Below are 20,245 nucleotides of genomic sequence, written 5' to 3' on the forward strand. Positions count from 1 at the left end.
ACGCTGATGTTTTTCAGTTTTCTCACACTTCTCCCTCCTAGTGTGGAAGAGTGGAGGTCAGAGAGATTGCGTCCAGTTTCTTTTATTGCTCACTTTGCTGTCCAGGTAATGGGACTGTTAAGAACACTTGCTAAACAGAAGAGATCCATATACCTCTCCCAATAAGCAGACCTGGACTTCCACAAAGAATGCAATTCTCAGAATAAACTAGATTTTCCCATTAGCTTGACTGCAAGTAGGTTCAGATTCCACATAGAACCTCCACAAGGCTCAGTCTTGCAAAAGGACTTACATCCTTTCTTGAATTGAGACTTTTTGTTTTGTGATCATGGATCAGGCACAATTGCTACAAATTCCACTTCAGAAAGCTCAGTTTTTAATACAATGACCAGTGCTGTAATTCTCAACTACGTGTAAGACGGGGAAGGAAAAAGCTCATAAACTTTTATTTTTCTCTTGTTTTTGTAGCGGTGTCACATGCAATTGTAAGGCCAAAGTACACACTATCAAATAGATAATCTAAAATTAAGCTGCTGGTACTGTGTGAAAAAAAAACAAACAGAGGTAAACAAAATATTTTTTACAATTGTGCATACATTTGCAGTAGTTTTCAAAAGGTGCTTTTCTATTTCAGCTAGTGGTTCATTCTGAGGCGATTTTTATGTATACAAGTAACTAACCGTGACCAATTAAAAAATATTATGCTAATACAATTAAAAAGTACAATACTAATGGCTCTTCAGAACTCTTCCTTTTAAAACGTTACATTTATTTTAACAGCAGTGATGTGTAAAAAGAAGAGTCTGGCCAAAACAACACAATCTTCTTTTGTTACTACCACACTTACTGTTAAGAATGCAACTGTATTTTTGACTGAAGTTTGGATGCTAACATAGACAGAGCACACTGAGTAATAGCTCAGACTTCAGGAATTGTCAGGTTTTGTCCTGGAGAAAACAAGATGTGAACAAAAAGTAAAAAATGGCAGTGCCAAGTGTTTGTCTCCTTCCTTTTCTCCTATTGGCCACTGGAAGATTTGTGTTGGACTTCAGAAAAGAATTTTGATGTTACAAACATAGAAAGCTTTTGGCTTAGCATCTCCCTGAGTGTTCATTCTTAAAATTATGTACCAGACATTACGTTCGTGGAATCTGGACACTTAGTTAAAAAGGGCTTGATCAATAATGGCTATTTAGCTATATATGGTATTTAGCTCTCTCCCTCTCTCTCTATATATATTAAATCTAAGCAAAAACTGCCGAGGAAGCAATTTGACTGTAGATTTTTATCAAGAGAGAGAAGCAAGCTTCACATTCCTTGTAATGATCTTGATAATTTGAAATTACACCAAGTGATTTATAATTTGTACTTCCAACTTTGTGAATAAACCTGACACGGATATCTCGCATTCAGGGCAAGACTGAAACAAAAAAAGCTTTGGGCATGGTAAATAATTATAAACACTTTGGTTTTTACAATATTTTATGAGAAAATAGAAAGCACAACTGTGCTTCAAAACTATATGATTTGATATTTTAATTTGCTTAGATAGTTTTTGTCAGCACAGACTTTATCTAAGCCATTACCATAAAGATGTCTTTAGTAACAGTAATTACTTAGCTCTGGTAAGCTTTACACATTACCTACACGTAAGAATGCTATTAGTAGGAAGGCCTCTTTGAAACAGGTACATTCATCAATGGATGAACCAAAGTCCATCCACTAAAAATTCACCATTCTAGCTCTACAGGATACTCTCCAGTGAGACATGCTGTGCAATGACCAATCTTTCCAAGACGTGATTTCTGGGTTTTAAGGCTGTTCTCATTCTCTTTTCTTGCTTTGATGCTTTCTTGCACAGACGATACGAGCCCTTCCACAGAGAGATAAACGACACTGTCAGCCCCTAGAGGAAATAAAGAATTAATCAGTTAAAAGCTGTAATATTGTTCCGAATGCAATGCTCTTAGAAAATGTGGTCACACTATCATATTGATTATGATACAAAGTAGATCACCTCGCCTACAGAGAACAGTCATGAAAAATTATCAAAGCATACCAAGCCTTGCCCTTGTCCAATTATTTGTACAGGGAGCAGATTCATTGAAATCTAAACTGAAAGTTCTGAGCTGAGGTCTGCAAAAATTGAAACAGAATCCAGGGTGTGTATTAAGACCATCTAAACTCTGTAAGGTTTCACAGAGTTATCTTGCATTTCAGCTCTGGAAGTATGTGTAAGATGTGGCTCAATTCCCAAACTAAACACCTTACAAATAATACCCTTTTTGGAACTTGGAGGAGCAGAAGAACATTGTGTTAAAAAAAAAAATACCAGTATTCAGCTCATGAAAATGTCGTACCAGTAGAAAAGTTTGACAGCCTTTTCACATAATCACGCTTTCATTTACACTCACTGTTTTATGAAAGAATGCTGCTTAAATATGAAATCCTACAAACTTGCAATATTTCAATGTGCCCTCATGATGATAATTATGGAGAAAGGAATTAATTTTAAGATTATTTATATGAGCGTTTATACAAGAAATCTGAGTTTAAAGTTTTCTAACCACAGCTGTATTCTTAAACCATTTTTAAAGTACTTTGCAGTGCAATAAGCCAGTATATGGCTAGTATATAGATTTTCTCAGTTACAGACCTTCACACAATTTCCATTACCGGTATCTCCATGATGAGCATATTATTTACCACATCATAACCAACATGGTTGGGTTTTTGTTCTGCTGTAAACATGACTTGTTCTAGGGATCTTAAAATGTATTTAGTTAACATTCTTTCATTAGCTTCAAATGTCATTTCTTTCAAAGTGATGCCATTTACAAGAGCTTAAATTTGTAGAAAAATCAGTGGGTGTTTACAAATTAAGGACACGTTTTTATGAACGTCAAGAAAGTGAAACTACATTAGTTTTTTATTACACAACAGATTTTTACCACTTATTTTCTTCCTGGTATTTGCCTACAGTAACTCCTTGTGGTGAAGTGTTTCCCAGAAATAGTTTTAAGTACTTGAAAGATGTGTTAGTAGCCTTTACTTGTAACTTACGTAATTATTCTAATGCTTTACACTGGTCAGAGAAATATAATTAATTAACTGCATCATAAAATATGCAGCTAAATTGGTTTGATCCATAGGGAACACACAATGTTGTATTGGTATGTCAACTTGTGTGATTTTTTGTCAGTTTTGCCATTCTTTGCCTTGATCTGTTCTTTATTTTGATGCAGGCATTAAAATACCTTGCAGGTAAAAACCATCTTTCAAAAAATCATAGAATCATAGAATTACTCAGGTTGGAAAAGACCTCAAAGATCATCAAGTTCAACTGGAGCCCAACCATAGTACCCTAACTAACAACCCTCTGCTATATCATATCTCTGAGCACCGCTCTTAAACACATCCAGGGACGGTGACTCAACCACCTCCCTGGGGAGCCTATTCTAGTGTTTAACTACCCTTTCTGTAAAGAAGTGTTTCCTAACCCCACATTTACCTATATAGTTCGCAAGATCATGAAATTCAGGTCTGTTGGCAATCAGTTCTTCTTTTGTTGGAATGTTTATTCCCATGTAACACGGAAATCTTATGGGAGGTGAAGCCACACGAATATGCACCTGAATAAAAGCACAATTTCAAAACAGTGATATGAGGTGAAGTCCAGCAGATTGTAATAAAATATTTCAGATTTGAAGATGAGAAGAAAGATTAAGATAATTTTAGAGTTTATCATTACAGTATTTCCTAGTGTTCCATAAGGTCCAGTCTTTATTTTGCTTCTCTCCTCTAGCATTCAATCCTTGATGCAGGTGTTTCAGTTTACAAAGTGAAACATCATACAAAACACTTCTGCTTCAGTGACAGACTCGCTTACTGTTTCAGTTAAAAAAGCTAAATCAATTAAAAAAATATGCTGTGATGACTTAAAACATGTGCCGACACTGCGGTATGTGATGTACTTAATGCATGTAGCACACCAATACTTCTCATCTTACCTAATCTGTTTTCTATTCTAGTTGTCAGTTAGCACTTTATAAATGGAGACGTGTTCCTGTCCCATTAATCTCCCAAAAATCAAAGCCAAAGAAACAAACTTTTCAATCCACCATGACAAAAACACACACCGGCCTTCCTTTTTTTTTTGCACACTTGCACTTTTAAATAACGAAAAGATGCATAGTACAAATAAAGCCAAAACCCAGTGCTTTACCCTCCCATCAATCTTGTACTTAAATCTGTACTGTACCCACTAAAAGTGAACTTACCTCTTTAGCTCCTGATTCCCTTAGTAGTTTTATTATGGGAGAGATAGTATTGCCCCTCACAATTGAATCATCAATGATAACAACTCGCTTCCCTTTGAAATTGTCAGATAGAACACCAAACTTCTTTGCAACACCAAGTTGCCGTAATCTCATATTTGGCTGGATAAAAGTTCTTCCTACATAGCGATTTTTACAGAGGACTTCAACATATGGCAGTCCACACTATAAACAGGAGACATTAAACAGAGTTAGTATCTATAAAACTGGTTATTCTCCATTACTGTGCTTTAAAGAAACCTCAGGATTCAGTGTGACTCCACAATAACCAAAAATCTTGGAAATACCTTAATGGACTGGAATAATGACAAAAAACCAAACAAGTGATGCAGCTGACCCAGTGTGAGGCCACTCTAGTAGCCTGTGCTGAAATGCAGCACTACAAAAGAATGGTATGAGTTGATGTACTTGAGATAAAAAGGCAAATTAACACATACCTTTTGAGCATAACCCAGAGCTGCTGGGGTTGCAGACTCTGGAACAGTGCTGACCAGGTCTGCCTCCACAGGTGCTTCAATAGCAAGTTGCTGGCCACATCTCCTCCTGACAGAATACACCATTTGACCTAAGAACAGCAATAAGTGTTTTTCCTGGTATGCATAATTCAGATTCAGGCTCACATTCACTGCCACCCTGCTATGATCCCAGATCCTCTCAAGAGTCAGTTGTCCTCCAGAATATAACCTCCCATTACTTCAGGAGGCAGAGGCTTTGTACATTACATCTTCTCACCTTCAAAGATACTGTCTGGTCTTGCAAAATATACATATTCAAAGATGCAGAATGCCGATGGATCTCCTTCTGGTCTTGGTACAACATCCAATGTTTGGACATCGTACCTGGATATTTTCACAATCTCTCCAGGAAGTACCTCACGATAGTACCTTGAAAGATAAATAAGCAGCATTTAGAATGATAGTTTTAAAACATAAACCCCATTGGTGAGAAAATTGCTTTAAAACACAATATTTTTCTTGTATTAGGACTTGATTTGTTTTGTGACCAACATGTTAAGAGAAGTGACCTTTACTAAAACAGTCTGAATTAGCACTTAATAGCAATAAATTAATACTCTGATACCACAGAATTATGGCATTCTTCCCCTACGTGGGATGTAATTCAGTACAAAGAACACAGAAAAACACACCCACAAGAATACTATGCAGAATGGAATAAAAGTCTACTAAGGTGATTACATTCTTTCCTGGTTTTGCTTTACATTCTTTTTACTTAGTAGTTTGTTACCCCAATGCATATTTTTGTAATGTCTGATTAAGAAATTAAAGATAACTACTCTTTTTCTTCCTTCCTTCCTTCCTTCCTTCCTTCCTTCCTTCCTTCCTTCCTTCCTTCCTTCCTTCCTTCCTTCCTTCCTTCCTTCCTTCCTTCCTTCCTTCCTTCCTTCCTTCCTTCCTTCCTTCCTTCCTTCCTTCCTTCCTTCCTTCCTTCCTTCCTTCCTTCCTTCCTTCCTTCCTTCCCTCCTTCCCTCCTTCCCTCCTTCCCTCCTTCCCTCCTTCCCTCCTTCCCTCCTTCCCTCCTTCCTTCCCTCCCTCCTTCCTTCCCTCCTTCCTTCCCATCTCCCAATGAGCATTCAATCTCTTTTTGTTTCAAGAAAGTGTCCCACTTTTCTTTTTACAGTGTCTTAGGTAGGGAGGTAATGTGAATCTCACCTATTGGCTGCAATGGGTCTAACATGTTTACACCCATGGAAATAGTTTCAAGTGCCTGTCACTTTTTTGAAACAAGGAGGCTGGCTGATGGGCAGCATATGCTATGGCTCAAGTTAAGTGCTACCGTAATCTACCACTGCAACCTTTTCTGTAGCATTACTTTATAATACATGAATTCCACTGCTAACTAGGCTAAAATTAAAATTGAGAAGGATATCCAGATTAAAAGCAACGAGAGACATTCTTGTTGTCTTTGCTCTTACTTTCTGAGCACATAATTATTTGACTTTCTTTACATTAACCCAATCAAAATAAATAAATAAAGCACTCTCTCAAAAGACAGAATTTGCCAAAAAAAGCTCTTCCAAACAGTCAACAAACTAATCCTTCATGTCTTCACATTGCCAGAGATTACAATATTTGGCAATCTGAGGTTTAATGTTTAATTGCTGCTTGAGGAGAGCTTTCAGATCAAGTGAGAACCAGAATACTTACTCGGCACCAATAGATAAAAAGCTACAGGATTCAGAGGAGACTACCCAGCCTTCTGTTTCACTGTTATCTTTTCCTGAAAGAAAAGATTTCTGTTACAGTCAGATTCCACAATTCTTTATACCACACTGCACATCTAATACAGCCCTTGTCTTGCTATGTTCTAGTTTGCCAAGTCCTCAAATTTACATTTGCAAAGTTTAGCACTCCAGAATTTCTATAATATCATTAAAAAAAGATAAATGTAAGCACCATAAACTAGTTCTAGGCACAACTGGTAGTAACAGCATCATATTCCTGGTTCAGAAATGTTGTCCGCACTGGTTCAGATTTTTCCCTTTACAGCTGAATTGCTCTAGATATACATAATTACTTTTGTTTAGACAAGAATTTCCTTATTTTTTCCTATGTTAATTGTGCCAAGAGATAAAGCCTTTTGACTACAGTGGATACTGGGCTGACCTCCAGTAAAGATAATACAGGCACAGAACAGATCAAAACAAATGTTTGTATGCTTTAAAAATCACCACTGCTGTTAGGAATTAACAAAACTGACTTTTGCATTATATGTTCCTATCTCTACTTCAGTAAATGCAACTGTAATTACTTAAACTGATGGCTTCATGCACTAACTGTATTTATGTGTGTATTCACATATATAATTGGTGTATGAATATTAGGATATATGTATGGTTTACCTTTTCCATTCATGTCCCCTACTGGAATAAGGCGACCAATGCAGAGTGGACGATTCCCATATGGATCACGTACTGCATAGATGATGTCTTTGTGCATAATTAGCAATGAATATGAAGTTGGAGTTTCGTTCATTAAATTTTTAATTCTGCAATGAGACATAGGTGAACATAATCATGCGTTGCACACCACGCTGAGAATAGACTGCTGTTCTTGCTTCTGAAACCTGTAATCCTCACCTTGCTACCCAGTCAGCAGTGTCGTCATTTTCTAGAGGAGGTGTGAAAGCCAGCAGCTGAGTGATCAATTCACTGTCAGAACTGGTTGACAGTCCTACACCATGCCGCATAAGCTTTTAAGACACACAAAAAAGGGTTACCAGTAGTCATGTACTTATCTTGTCATACCTTTGCCTTGCTTCAGTTCAGGTTCTTTAAAACATACTATTCCATCCAAATACACTATCAAATCTGTCATTTGATGATCTCCCTATGTTTATGTCCTGACAGTGCTCAGGATGAGCTTTGCAAGCCAGAAATACAAGTAAAGACAATATTCCAATCAAGAACATTTCATATTACGATTATCTCACCTAATTATTATGTCTCTTTTAACTCTAAACATATGATCATTAGGAATTAGTTTTCTCACGTGACATACAGGAGTGTGACAAATAATGTAGAGGACTAGTGAGTTATGCCCTGTAACAACTACAAATGTCTACTCTTTTTTGGCCCCTCCCCCAGTGCTATTCTGATTACGATGTTCCTTCACAACACACAGTAGTTTGTCATTAAGTACTCGTCATAGCAAACAGTTTGCTCGTTTCTGCTTCATACTCAGAAATGAATGACACTGTAGTCTCCCAGGAGATACTAACCTTCCTCCTCAGTCGTACAGCGTTTGTTAGTTCCCCATTGTGTGCTACAGCGATCTTTCCATGAAGAGTTTCTACAACGAAAGGCTGGCAGTTCTGCAGCTCAGAGATCCCTGAGGTAGAGTACCTGGTGTGCCCGATACCAAGGTTTGAAACATACAGCTTCTTCAGGCTGTCTGCATTGAACACGTGATTTATAAGACCCATTCCCTTCAGGAGAAAAGGAAAAAAGAAATGTTGTTCTGTTGTTTTGTTTTACTGTCAGTGTGCTCATTTCTCCTTGTGCTTGTCCTGGTACTGCATTAATACTTTGCTAGAAAGGGAAATAACCTGAAACCCACAGGAAAGGAAGCTGATCGGGTGTCACAATGATATGTTGGATCCCACGACTCCTATTTTTAGACAAAACATTATAGGTTTTCGTTCTGAGGATTTCCTCTGAACAATCTATTTCCCGACTAAAAATGCATCCTTTGAAAAACACAACCAAAGTGTTGAGGTGTTTAAAAACATAAAAAGAATGTTCAAAGGGAAGGAGAAGAAGAAAAAAGTTGTAAGATTCTCTGCTTAGGATATACTACTGGCAAGTTAGTGATATATATGATTTAGTTTTATACTGGCCCATGACAACATTTATCAGATTGCAGTCATTCCCATTTATCAGATTGCACTCAATGTCAAAAGCAAAGCTTTTTGCGAGAGGATTTTTTTCTTTACTTAAAACAAACATTTCATACAACCAGGTTGCCTTCTATTTAAAGCAGAAATGCGTCAAAGCTTTTTAGTCAGCTGTCGGGAGCTTCTTATGGCAACAAGCGCTATGAGGAGACAAATGAAGTAGCCTGAAAAAATAAAAACTCAAACCTGCACACTGCAGAAATTAAGACTGGATTCCAAACCCTCCTACCACTCCAGCTTCTTGTGCTGCCTGTGGAAAATGTTTACGTACTTCAGAGCCCTTGTTTCCTGTTGCCATGAGCTCACTGGCAACAGTTTCCCTATCATGTATGGTAACTGTGATGTACACGAAATCACACATGATAACACTCTTGGAGGATCTGCAAAGTTACATGGGAGAGACTGGATAGTCATGATTGGTTTATGGCCTGTGCTGTGGGTACAATAACAACACAGTGGGATAGCAAAGGGAGGGAGGAAATATGTTGAATTGTTTGCAGAACTCAACCAAAGCAGAATAAATAAAGTCAAGGTTCAAAGTGTTCTGTTCTTTGACTGGTATAGAGTCAAAATGCTTTAATGGTTCAGCAAACTACACACCAAATCAAATGTCACCTATTATCTCAAAGATGACATGAAGTCTGTACCACTTGCAGGAATGCAATTGTCCTCCTTTTACTTATCCCAACAAGAGATCTGGCACTTCACAGGTCCAATATTAATGGATGAGGCTATTTGAAGCACTGCAATAGGTTAAACAATTACTCCTATGTCAAAATACATTTGGTACAGAAATACATGATCTTTAACATGCATAGTGAAATATTTTGCTGATTCAGATTGTGTCAGTGGGACAATCAATGTGAATTACACCAGTGTAAAAAATTCCTAGTGAATGCAATCTTATTTCTGTATGTCCCAAGTCTGGTATATACCAGAAAATGATAATACTTTTAATATAGATTTTTTTCTGCATATTCAAGCATGCAACAGTAAGACAAGGCCCTCCTGCTACTCGTATTACTTCAACTACACAAGAGATATGTTTTGCCACATCCTGGGCTAGTAAAGCTATGACACTAATTTTTTCTTGCACAAATTTCCCTGAAAGGCTCTAACAGACAAATCTGGATGAGTCTCCTGGGAGAGTTTAAAACAAAGGATTAAAAACCTCTGTCAGGGACTATTAATCCACCTTCAAAGGCTGGTAACAATCAGAAAGGAACACATATCCATGCCCTAGGTGGTCCAGTTTGTACTTTAATCTATTGGCTTAATCTGTTGACAAAGGTGAGCATGCACTAATGCTGTGAATTGATGTAGTGGGCAGCAGAAAGCTTTTCCATTCTGTTTTTTTCTGCTATGAAGAATAGCCAGTTGGTGTCTGGAGGCCAAATGGATACAGCAGCATCTTCACTGCTGACATTTTTTCATGGTGTAGTTTAAAGTCAGAATCCTTAACATATTTTCACCAGGGTAACAGACCCAAATGTTTCTTATTAATTCCCAGGATTATACAAGTCAAATCTGTTGTACTCCACAGGCTCGTTATTACACCATGGTTATTATGTTTCTTAAAAGTGTTGAATCCAAAAAAGGTATTTCAAGGACAAGAGAAAATATCACATGCTCTGCAACTCTTAAAATATCAAAGCTGATACAATGAGGAAGTCAATTAAACTCTTAGCATGACAGTTAAGTATATCAGCTCGGTAATGTGGAAACTCTACAGATTATTCTATAGACTCCTAGAATTTCATTCTGATAAGTAATTTTTACTGCAGGATTATTATTATTATTATTATTATTATTTTTAAATCTCACTTTAAAAGAAAGCTGCCATTCTGGTAAACCTTCAGGTAAGTTGAAACCCAAGAAGAAGCAAGAGGGAAGAACAGATAAGACAGTGTGGAAGTTGAGAAAACAAGTGTTTAAAAGTGTGTAGGGGGCAGGATGAGGTTGTAAGTAACAGATAGGAAGGGAGGAAATTGCAGAAGAGGTGACATACCCAATGCTCAAGAGATGAGACTGTGCACGAGGCAAAGAGCAGTCACACAGATACGCATGCTGCTGCAGCAAAACAGTTCTTACCCTTAAACTGATTTGATCAGCTTAATTAATTGTCCTCAGAGATGCCTAAACATCTTTATGAACTGCCTTCTGATGGTGGTCAGAGAGCACACTCTCCATGGTTTTGTTTGCTGAAATAGCTTTATTTCCAGTCCCCTGCTCTTCCAGGATTTAATAAGATGATGATTATCTTTTCCTGGATGAGTAAAACCAATCCCTGAGCATGCGAGGATTCTCCTGGCATATTACTTGAGGCTGTGGCCATTTAATGGCTTTTAACTTCTTTTGGGATTATCTCAGCTTGAGAAAGACTGGGTGACCTTCTCTGATCTCCATTCAATCATTTACTGAGTTTACTTATGTTTACCTATGGGTGAAGTACTTGTCACTTCCATGATTCTGACTAAACTAAGAATTAATTGTCCATGTGCTTCTGCAGAACCTGTACCTATTTTCCTTTCCTCTTCTCAAGTTGCATTGATACACTCTTCCACATCTCTGGAGTTAACACTTTAGGTGCAGGTGGAGTTTGGAAAGTACTTTTTAAGAGAACAACAGCCTGGTCTGGATGCTTCTTTGCATCTGCTACTGTGTACATGGCTGCATCCAGAAAGGATAACATTGGTAGATTTGCTTCAAACATGAGCTTAAGACAGAAATCACCCAAATAGCACAATTAGATACTATCACTCTGACAAAGCCAAAACAGCAAATGAAACCACGCTGCTTCCCATCTTTCTAATTATTCAGCTTCCTTGCTGAAACATGCATCTCACTTGGGCATCTATAAAACATTTGCATTCTACCTTGTGCACTTTGAATGCCTGGGATGACTCTCCATCACTTGTCACAATTCCAGCACTCTCTTGGCCCCTGTGGACAAAATACAAATAAACATAAGGGATGGAAATGCTTAGAATGAAAAACCATACAATATGATGGATTAGTGGTTTTCCATCTATTCTTTACATCATGAAATCTTAACGTTAGTTTATTTGTTGTTTCATTTTACTCACTTGCAATCAAAACGATGGTTTCTTGCCCATGTTATGCTCTTTGTTTCAAAACAGCCACATAAGGTTTGTGCCTAAGCCCACTGAATTCATTGGAAATCTTTCCATTAATAAGCACTGGCTCAGCCTCTTACCCCAGTCCAGTTTCAGCATAAGCATAAAATAACAGCAGATGTTTAATCTGAAAAGCCACTTTGCAGTGCTCTAGCAGCACTAGTTAGAGTACCAGCTCTAGCTATCAGTTGTCTCTATAGCATTACTTTATTTCTGTTGAGGTTTGCCTTAAGAAACTGCTGGTTTTGCCTAAGGGAATGCATTTTTTCTCCCACTGATCACCTACGCAAATTTTCTGCACTCTTGCACTTAAGCCATCAAACCAGCATTTACACCGCTAACTGCTGCGTGAACCTCCTGACAAAGTGCTTGACAACATAAACCTAATATTGGGCATTGTAGCTCCTGAACCACAGCAAAACAGTTCTGGTGTACAGTGTTGCTGAAAATGGAAATAATTCTGCTATGGTGGACTCGTCTCAGGCTGGCAGCTGTGTTTTGCTAAGCAGAAGAGCACTACCAGCTAAATGACAGCCTTTTCACTAGCCTGCTGCTCCTCCTCCCAGCTGTCTTCCCTGACTCTGTGCAGGGCTGGTCCAGTGTCTGCCCCAGACCACAAGCAGCACGACTCCACTGTACTGGCATGCTCAGATCCTACTGCATTCTCATACATAATAGGGAGTAAAAGGGAAAGGCATTTTTCTTTGAAAATGAACCACTTTGAATATTTTTAGAATACTAGAAGCTGCTATTTATCCACTGGACTGGTTTTACTCAACTGAGGAATTATCTAGTATAAGCATTAATAAAAGTAGCTGCAAACCTACATAGCAGCTTATAATCTACAACTGAAGATTTTCTCTAAGCAACAAGATCTTTGTATTTGTAGCTAGACCCAGTTACGTGTACAGCAACATTCAAAGAACATTTGATCAAAGATAGCAGAACTAACTGAGATGAATGATCCCTGTGGAAAAAATACAAATCAGAGATAAGAAAACCCTTAAGTACATTTATTTTAACTTAGAAAGATGTCCTGTCTATTAACATAATGACCGGCAGTAAGATTAAGGGTTGATACACCACGTTCAGCAACTTTTAATTCAAACTTCAATATTATAGATGATTTCCAGTTCAATATTGTCCCTTAAAACATCATCCCAAAATCAATTACAGGGAGAGAAGCAAACATCCTGAATAAAAGGCCTTTGCAAGTAGGGGTCTTTTATGTAGTGCTAACAGAAGAAGAGTAAGTACAAGCAAAAAGGAAGCATGGAGCTTACGCCATTTTACCAATTTAGTGATTTTTAAGTGTGCAAGCATTTAATTATCTCATCATCGGTAGTAAATGAGCAGTAAAAATGCATACAAAAACACATACACGTGCCCACCAACAGCAAATGTCACTTGGCCACGCAATGGTGAGACTCTGCATCATGCCCACGTTGCTGCCACACCGCCCACACCTCCTTGCAGCCCACACAGCGGCCGGCAGCAGCTTCACATTGCTGGTGGAGAGGAGCTGCCGCGGTGCTCATACACTGCACCCACGCACTGCATCCACACAGCCTGTCCCCAGCATGGGGTGGGTGCAAGCACATCTATCTTTCTGCAACCGTGTCTTTCTTCCTCAAGGCAGCAAGCCAGCCCAACCGGCATTGTTGCCCTGATGGCAGCGCGGTGGTGACACCGGCACCATTTTCCACACAGGGGGGTGAGAGGCCACTCCAGGGGCCAGGCAGAGTGCTGGTTGATGGCAATGCAGCTGCTGAGGGCCCACTGGGGCTCTGGGTACCAGCGCAGAACTCAGGGCGGCCTGCAGCCTGCGGTGCTCGGGGCGGCGTGCGGAGCCGCTGAGAAGCAGGCGCCTGGTTGCCTAGGGAACCAGATCTTGGCTAGAAATAGTGAATCATTTCCAGGTCACTCTCAACATGGAGAGTGGAGCGGGGAAGCACTGGACTGAGGAGGAGGTTAAAGCCTTGCTAAGCATCTGGTCGGAGAAGAGCATCAGGAAGCAGCTCCACGGCACCCTGAGGAATAAAGGAATATTCATCTACATTGCCAAAAGGCTGCAGGAGTTAGGAGTTTGTAGAGATTGGAAACAGTGCCGGGCAAAGTACAAAAACCTGAAGTATGAATACAGAACGGTTAAATACGCCCGCAACTCCGGGGATGCCACTAAAACCATGAAGTTTTTTCATGACCTGGATGCCATACTGCGATGCGAACCTGTCGCACACTTGGCCACCGAGGGGAACGGCAGGTGCTCCGCCACCGAGGAGCAGCTCAACGCCAGCCCGACCGCAGACAGCAGCCAAGGTAAAACTCCTTCTGCTTCTATGTCCTCCCTTTGTTTAAAAACTACTAAAAAGCCCCCAGCCCCAGGCAAACAAGCCCACAGCCTAAGTTTGCCGGCTCTGCGCTGAGGCTGCCCAGCCCGGCAGTGCTGTAGAGCAGCCCCACATGGGATGCGCTCCGGCGCAGGGCAGGACATGTTAGCACCCACCAGTGTTGAAGCCTGTAAATACAGTGTAATTCTCACCAAATCATGCTAACTGCTTGCTGTAAAGCTTTTGTAAATACTCGCTGGTGTCAAGGCTCCTGCATGGAGCCCAGGCATTAAATTAAGGAAAGACTGTCCTGCGAGTTCCTTTTATTTTTTATTTCCCTTTAATTTCATTTGCGATACTTTGGAACTGTGACTATTAGAGACTTTGGAACCGTGACCTCTAAACTTAAAGAAAACTGAATGCAGATGTAGAAAATGTCATCATTATTTCAAGAACTGTTACTTGTGACACAACTGAAATCCCTGATATTTATTTTTATTTCTCTGTAATTGAAATTTCAGCTATGGTGACTAAAGGTAAATTAAATTATTCCAGAAGTGATTAACTTCTTTTTTTTTTTTTTGAGAAACAGAGGAATGTTTACTAACTTCCTATCCAAGGAAAAGTAAAAATCATCACGTTTATCTGAATATTCTGAGGCAAAACATGCAACTACAACTGCTCTTATTCTGAAAGGTTTTTCGTTTTGTTTTGTTTTTTTTTTTAACCAAATTAGTTGCATCCCTTGTTTGATTCAGCCCTCTTTCCATATGCATTTAAGCTGTGCTTAACATTTCATTAGGGTTAATCTGCTATTTGACAGCGCTCAAATCTCCTCATCACATTCTGAATGTCACTGAAGCACAAGCTCTAGTAACAGTTATAAGTATCAAAAATAACATGGCTACAAAGAGAAATTCAAAGATAAGCTCCCCTTTTTTTCTCTCAGTATATACCAATTTATATATCAATTAAGACTGTGAATCTTTTTAAAGAAAACAAACCCACTAAAATAGTATTAGAGAAGATTGCCAATTGCACAGAGAGATGCTGGACATACAGCTTGCCATTGTATTCTTCCAAGGCTCCTTCTACAATGCTTACAGGTCTGAGAAAAAGGAATTAACATTTCTCTTGCCACTGTTTACCTTAGCTAAAAGCTCGACCTTAATCTGTCATCATTAGCAGAAAGCCTCTAATGTGTCACAAGTCACTTAACAATAAAATGCCAATTTTATGCTATTGTAGCATGTGCCGTCTGCACTAGGTATTGCTACTACAATCCATTTTTATTTTTACATATGCAGAACTGAGAGCCAAATCTGTGCCTGATACAAGCAGTTCCACTCCTGAGGAGAGCACAAGGCTAAAATCAGGGTCCCTCTTCTCAGGATCCGGCCTTAGGTTATCCTCTGTGTTTTGATGCAGTTTGCACCAATTGTTAATCCCAGTTCTCATCTGCTTTAGACCTCTTGCAAGTCTAAATCAGGAAAGGTTGATTGCAGTTATTAATCCCAAACTGGAAAAAACACAAATAATACCACTGAAATGCACAAGCATTTCTACTACTTCCTTTACAAAAAAAAAAAAAAAAACAAACCCAAACAAACAAAAAGCAAACTGTTTTATGGACAAATATAAACTAAATAAAACTGTAATAATAACTGTAAAGCTGTAAAAATAACTGCAATTGTCATAATGTAACACAAGTGGTAACAATTTAAATGCAAAGATTCCCACAACCATAATTCAGCCACAATGGAAGCACTCTAAGGGATAGACGTGTCCTGCAGCTATGCAGCACACACACATCTGCAGCATGGACAGAGCGAACAGCCAACAGCATCGACTTCCTTCATTTAAAGATGCAAACAGTGCTGCCTCAAGGGCAGTCTTTTCCCACTGCCATCAGAGTTGTGGTGGCTACAAAAGGAGGAGTTGCCAAGCTCCCTGTTTCAAGATTCAGTTCTAAGGCTGAAGTGGCATTTGTGGCTGTGCTGCTGCTGGTCAGAAGTGTCTCGTGGGTGCAGATGTGAATGTGGCACTCCCACAGATGGCAGTGTGACTTATCCGCCATCAACCTCACAGCTCCTCTGCTGCCTTCAGGAGGAAAGGGACTGCTTCATACAAGGATCTCCTGTTAAGACCGATGTACATCTGTGTCCTTGCAGGTGTCCTCCTCAACTTCTGTTTAGCCACTGAAAGTTACAGGAGAGGAGGGTGGCACAGTCCTACCCCATCTCTTTTTCAGAAGGGGCTGAGAAGCCTTATTTTAGCGGTTGGAGGAACCCAAGGCTTCTGCCTTGCATAGGAGGAGCAGCAACAAAAGGCTATCAGAAAACTAAAACCTGTGCAAAATAATACTCACTATGCAGATCTCATTTGGAGAACTTAGCTGTAGGAAAGTGTGATTTAAAATGCACAGTACGGACAGTGCATGCTCAATACGGACAGTGCATGCTCCCCAACACGTTCCTTTACTTTTACCATTCTGCTTAGCCTCAGTCTAAATATTCATACTCATCCTTCAAATGAAGCTACAAAGCAAGTTTTGTTTGATTCTTTCAAATACTGGGATACTGCCGGGGAGGGGAAGGAAGAAGGGAAAACAAAAAAAGTTCACTTCTATAGGACTGAATGGTGTTTCTGCAGTGTTTTCCTGATTATTTTTTTCCATCTTATAAAATCAGTTTCCCTTCGAAAGTAACTTAGATAAGTTAAGAGTTAAAATCACGGTTAAATCTAAGAGAAAGGTGTCTGAGGACAAACTCACTTTCCTTGCCCTTCGCCTTACAACAGCAAACGTAGAAAAAAAGATCTAATTTCAGTTCAGTCAGAACAGAAATGCATCAGCAAGGAAATTTTATCATATGCACTCAACTTAGCTATCAGAAATACAAAAAGATCCCATGGAAATGCAACCTGAAAATGCCACGCATACATCGTTTTCCACATCTAGACTTGAACATTAAACTTGCCATTCACAAATATTCTATATACACAGCTTTATTAATAAGAGAATGCAATACATGTATGTAAACTTTTTTACTCACCAAATACTATTTTCCATCAAATATCCTTTCTTTCAAATACAACATGTTTTGTGTTTTCTGTTCTTAGTTGCTTATGATATTAAGCAGTTTATTTTTCAAGTGTACCTTGTAAATAAAGCTTGTTTATCCCACTGCCCACATACAGACCATTCACTGGGGCTCCAACAAAAAATTCATTTCCCTCTCCACAGTTTGCTTTGCAGCTCTCAGGCAGATAAAGCACAAGGCCTGGCACTATGGGTGGAGGCAGGAGTATACCTTTCTTCCTGTCAAGCCAGCAGCAGGGGGTTACAGTTTCTGCCAGAGAAACAAGGTGTACAGCTGGCAGCAGTTAAGAGATGAGGCCGCATCATCCTTGAGTCATCCTGGGTCTTGCTGAAAGTCAGAAGGATTTAGGATAATGTTTTCAAACAAATCTGAATGCAGTTTTCAATTTCACTTGCGTCAGGGATGCCACATTCCATCAGGACTGCGCCCTGTCACTGCCCGCTGTTACCAGTTATTGCAATATTGCTGTGTAGGTAGCTTTGATCGATGTGACCTGCCTGGTTGGAAATGACAGCAGCTCACACAGCATAACTGCAAAATCATCATTCCAAACTTCCAGTCGACATAGTGTGTTGAATACAGCACAACTTAAAAGTCTGTCCTCTGCGAAAATTAAGCTGACTCATAATTTGAGCTACATATGCTGCTTTCCAAATGCACACAGCAATTGCTATAATGCTGCTTGTTAAAGAAACATAGGAATGCAATACTTTAAAAGCTAGATTGAATCCAGTTGGCTACAAGTATGTCCGTGCTCTAGTCAAAGTATTTTCCTGTAATCCCTGTGCCATTAATCCCTAGATTTCCAGAACTCTTTGTTGAACATCGTGTTTTTCTTCTTATTCTTCTCTAAATGTTCTCTTTGGAAATTTCTGTTTGGTTATATAAACAGATTCATGTTTATCTGAATCCATGTGCAAAGTCAACTTCTTCGTACATGTTTACATTCTCTACTTCCAAACTACAGTTTTAACGTGCCACCTCAAATACCTAGAGTCAGAAAAGTATATGGGTCACCAGAATCAAGTCAGTCTCTACAAGAATTTTAGAATAAAATATATTTTTAATATGCTTTGTATGTAATGTAATTTAATTTGCCTCCTATAACTCCCATCCTTTTATGGGGACAGGCCAAATGAGTTTAAATTTAATTTAAATACAAATTAAGTGTGGAGATTACAAAATTACTGATTTAATTGTGTATGGACATTATCACTTAAACTAACATCAGCTAATTTTGTCCATACCTATTTTTCATCTGAAAACTCTTTCCTTCCCAGGTGAATTATCAGTTTCTTTAGAAGACGATGAGGATGCTCCAGGAGATCCACTACTTTTTATGTCACAAGTCAGACCAGTTCAACTAGGTATAGTATGATGGAGCAGTGACCCAAAATAAAATGCATAGCTTTCCAAGCTTTCAGAGCATTTTCAATAGCTTGAATATGCCATCATTCCATTTCTGATCAAAAAAGCTTTAAAATAACCACACTATTCCACCTTCTCCCTCCTGGTCTTACTACTTAGCAGTCTTGTGCATCACTTGTTCACTGCACGTGATACGCCTCCTGCTTGACCGCCATTCCCACTCAAAAGACATCCCATGCTATAGCTTAATCATATTAACCATATTAGTTCTGTTAAATGCTAGTGGAAAGCATACCAGATGGTAGTGTGTGATCCACATGTCAACTTGTGGATTTTCTCCAACTCATGTAACTTCTGCTTGAAGTAGCATGAGTGAATGGCCTGAGCCAGGAGAGCAGTGCAGAGGTCTGACCTCTCCTACTGAGTAATCCAGGATCACAATGGTCTTCACAGCAACTGTGGCCTCTCTTCGAGCAAAGAGTGGTGAACAATGTTTTAGTCCAACCAAGCATACAACAACGCAACTTGAAACTGTCCAGTAGGACTCCTATAAGTTTTGCTAAAGAAAGTCATTACAGAGCAAAAGTACAAATCTGGCAAGCTATAAGGAGGGTGAAAATCCTAGATGTGAGCTCTTTCAAGAGGCTGCTGAAAACAAAAGAGAGACCTGAATACATTTTGGGGAGAATCAGAGAGACATGATGAGCTCATTCCTTACCTGGATGAACAGCAGCACTGCCCTGAATCTCCCCAAGAGCTCTTTTCACTTCTGGCACACCCTTTATGCCCTAGCATACATCCCAGTCCAGGCTCAACTTTCACTACATAGTCTCCAAGGTGCAATATTGTGAGAGAAAATAGGACCCCAGCTAAAGCTATGGCTTTTAATAGTTACACTACACTACTTCTGCCTGGCATAGCAAGAAATCATGGATGAGACAAGAGTACAACATGTAACTGTATACACACACACACACACATATATATAACCAGAACTTTTATTGCCATATCTGAAACAAAGTTTACAGGAATAGGTCTGCGTTATTCATCAGAGATCTTACAGCATACTGCCAAGCAGATCTGTTTGGCCTGCTAAATAAGTTCTGCAAAAACTGCTTTCTATAAGGCCAGCAGAGTAAATTAAATTGCATAGGTCCTCAAATATGTACTGGTACTAAAATATCTTCTCTAGTGCCTTTCTTCATCTTTAGATTTCAGACAGTAGTTCAGACACTGCTGAAAAAAAACACCCTGAGCCCTTCATACCCATGTTGCTTAATATTAAGCGAGCTCAGTTGCAAATGAACTTCATGATGAGAAATAGTGGACTATAACAGAACTAAAGAAACCTTCTCTCCCCAACTACCCTATACCGTGTGGGTTTGACTGAGAAATGCAGAGCCAATGAAGGGCTGTTCTTCCCCTGGGGCTTTTCCCTCTGGTTTTCACAGTGCTCTCTGACAGTGAAGAATGAACTACTCCGGAAACACAGATAGGTGAAATACTCCTAGTAATACTGAGCAGAGACTACATCAAGCTTATCTGGTGCTGACAGTTGA

The 20,245-nt window shown here is 39.3% G+C and overlaps 2 protein-coding genes across 6 annotated transcripts in view; one reads left to right on the top strand and one right to left on the bottom strand.

Moving 5' to 3' along the window:
- Window positions 1–410: 410 nt before the first annotated feature.
- PPAT (phosphoribosyl pyrophosphate amidotransferase) overlaps window positions 411–20,245 on the bottom strand; it is a 40,657-nt gene continuing 20,822 nt past the window's right edge. Inside the window, exons 2-11 of the mRNA XM_072336818.1 lie at window positions 11,627–11,693; window positions 8,076–8,282; window positions 7,435–7,547; window positions 7,198–7,343; window positions 6,503–6,575; window positions 5,070–5,221; window positions 4,775–4,902; window positions 4,281–4,502; window positions 3,512–3,632; window positions 411–1,906 (exon numbers count right to left, since the gene is read on the bottom strand). Of these exons, the coding sequence (XP_072192919.1) occupies window positions 1,731–1,906; window positions 3,512–3,632; window positions 4,281–4,502; window positions 4,775–4,902; window positions 5,070–5,221; window positions 6,503–6,575; window positions 7,198–7,343; window positions 7,435–7,547; window positions 8,076–8,282; window positions 11,627–11,693 (1,405 nt within the window). The 3' untranslated portion in view covers window positions 411–1,730. The remainder of the gene's footprint in view (window positions 1,907–3,511; window positions 3,633–4,280; window positions 4,503–4,774; window positions 4,903–5,069; window positions 5,222–6,502; window positions 6,576–7,197; window positions 7,344–7,434; window positions 7,548–8,075; window positions 8,283–11,626; window positions 11,694–20,245) is intronic.
- The window catches only part of PAICS (phosphoribosylaminoimidazole carboxylase and phosphoribosylaminoimidazolesuccinocarboxamide synthase), a 35,285-nt gene continuing 28,385 nt past the window's right edge, over window positions 13,346–20,245 (top strand). For 2 of the 5 annotated variants that reach the window (XM_072336813.1, XM_072336816.1), the window contains exons 1-2: window positions 13,692–14,206; window positions 18,599–18,685. In XM_072336813.1, coding sequence (XP_072192914.1) covers window positions 13,819–14,206; window positions 18,599–18,685 — 475 coding nt within the window. In that variant the 5' untranslated portion in view covers window positions 13,692–13,818. Of the gene's footprint in view, window positions 14,207–18,598; window positions 18,686–20,245 lie in introns of all 5 variants that reach the window. The other 3 variants (XM_072336814.1, XM_072336817.1, XM_072336815.1) reach the window with 3 other exon arrangements.

Source organism: Excalfactoria chinensis, chromosome 4, assembly GCF_039878825.1.
Source record: "Excalfactoria chinensis isolate bCotChi1 chromosome 4, bCotChi1.hap2, whole genome shotgun sequence".
Taxonomy (NCBI): domain Eukaryota; kingdom Metazoa; phylum Chordata; class Aves; order Galliformes; family Phasianidae; genus Excalfactoria; species Excalfactoria chinensis.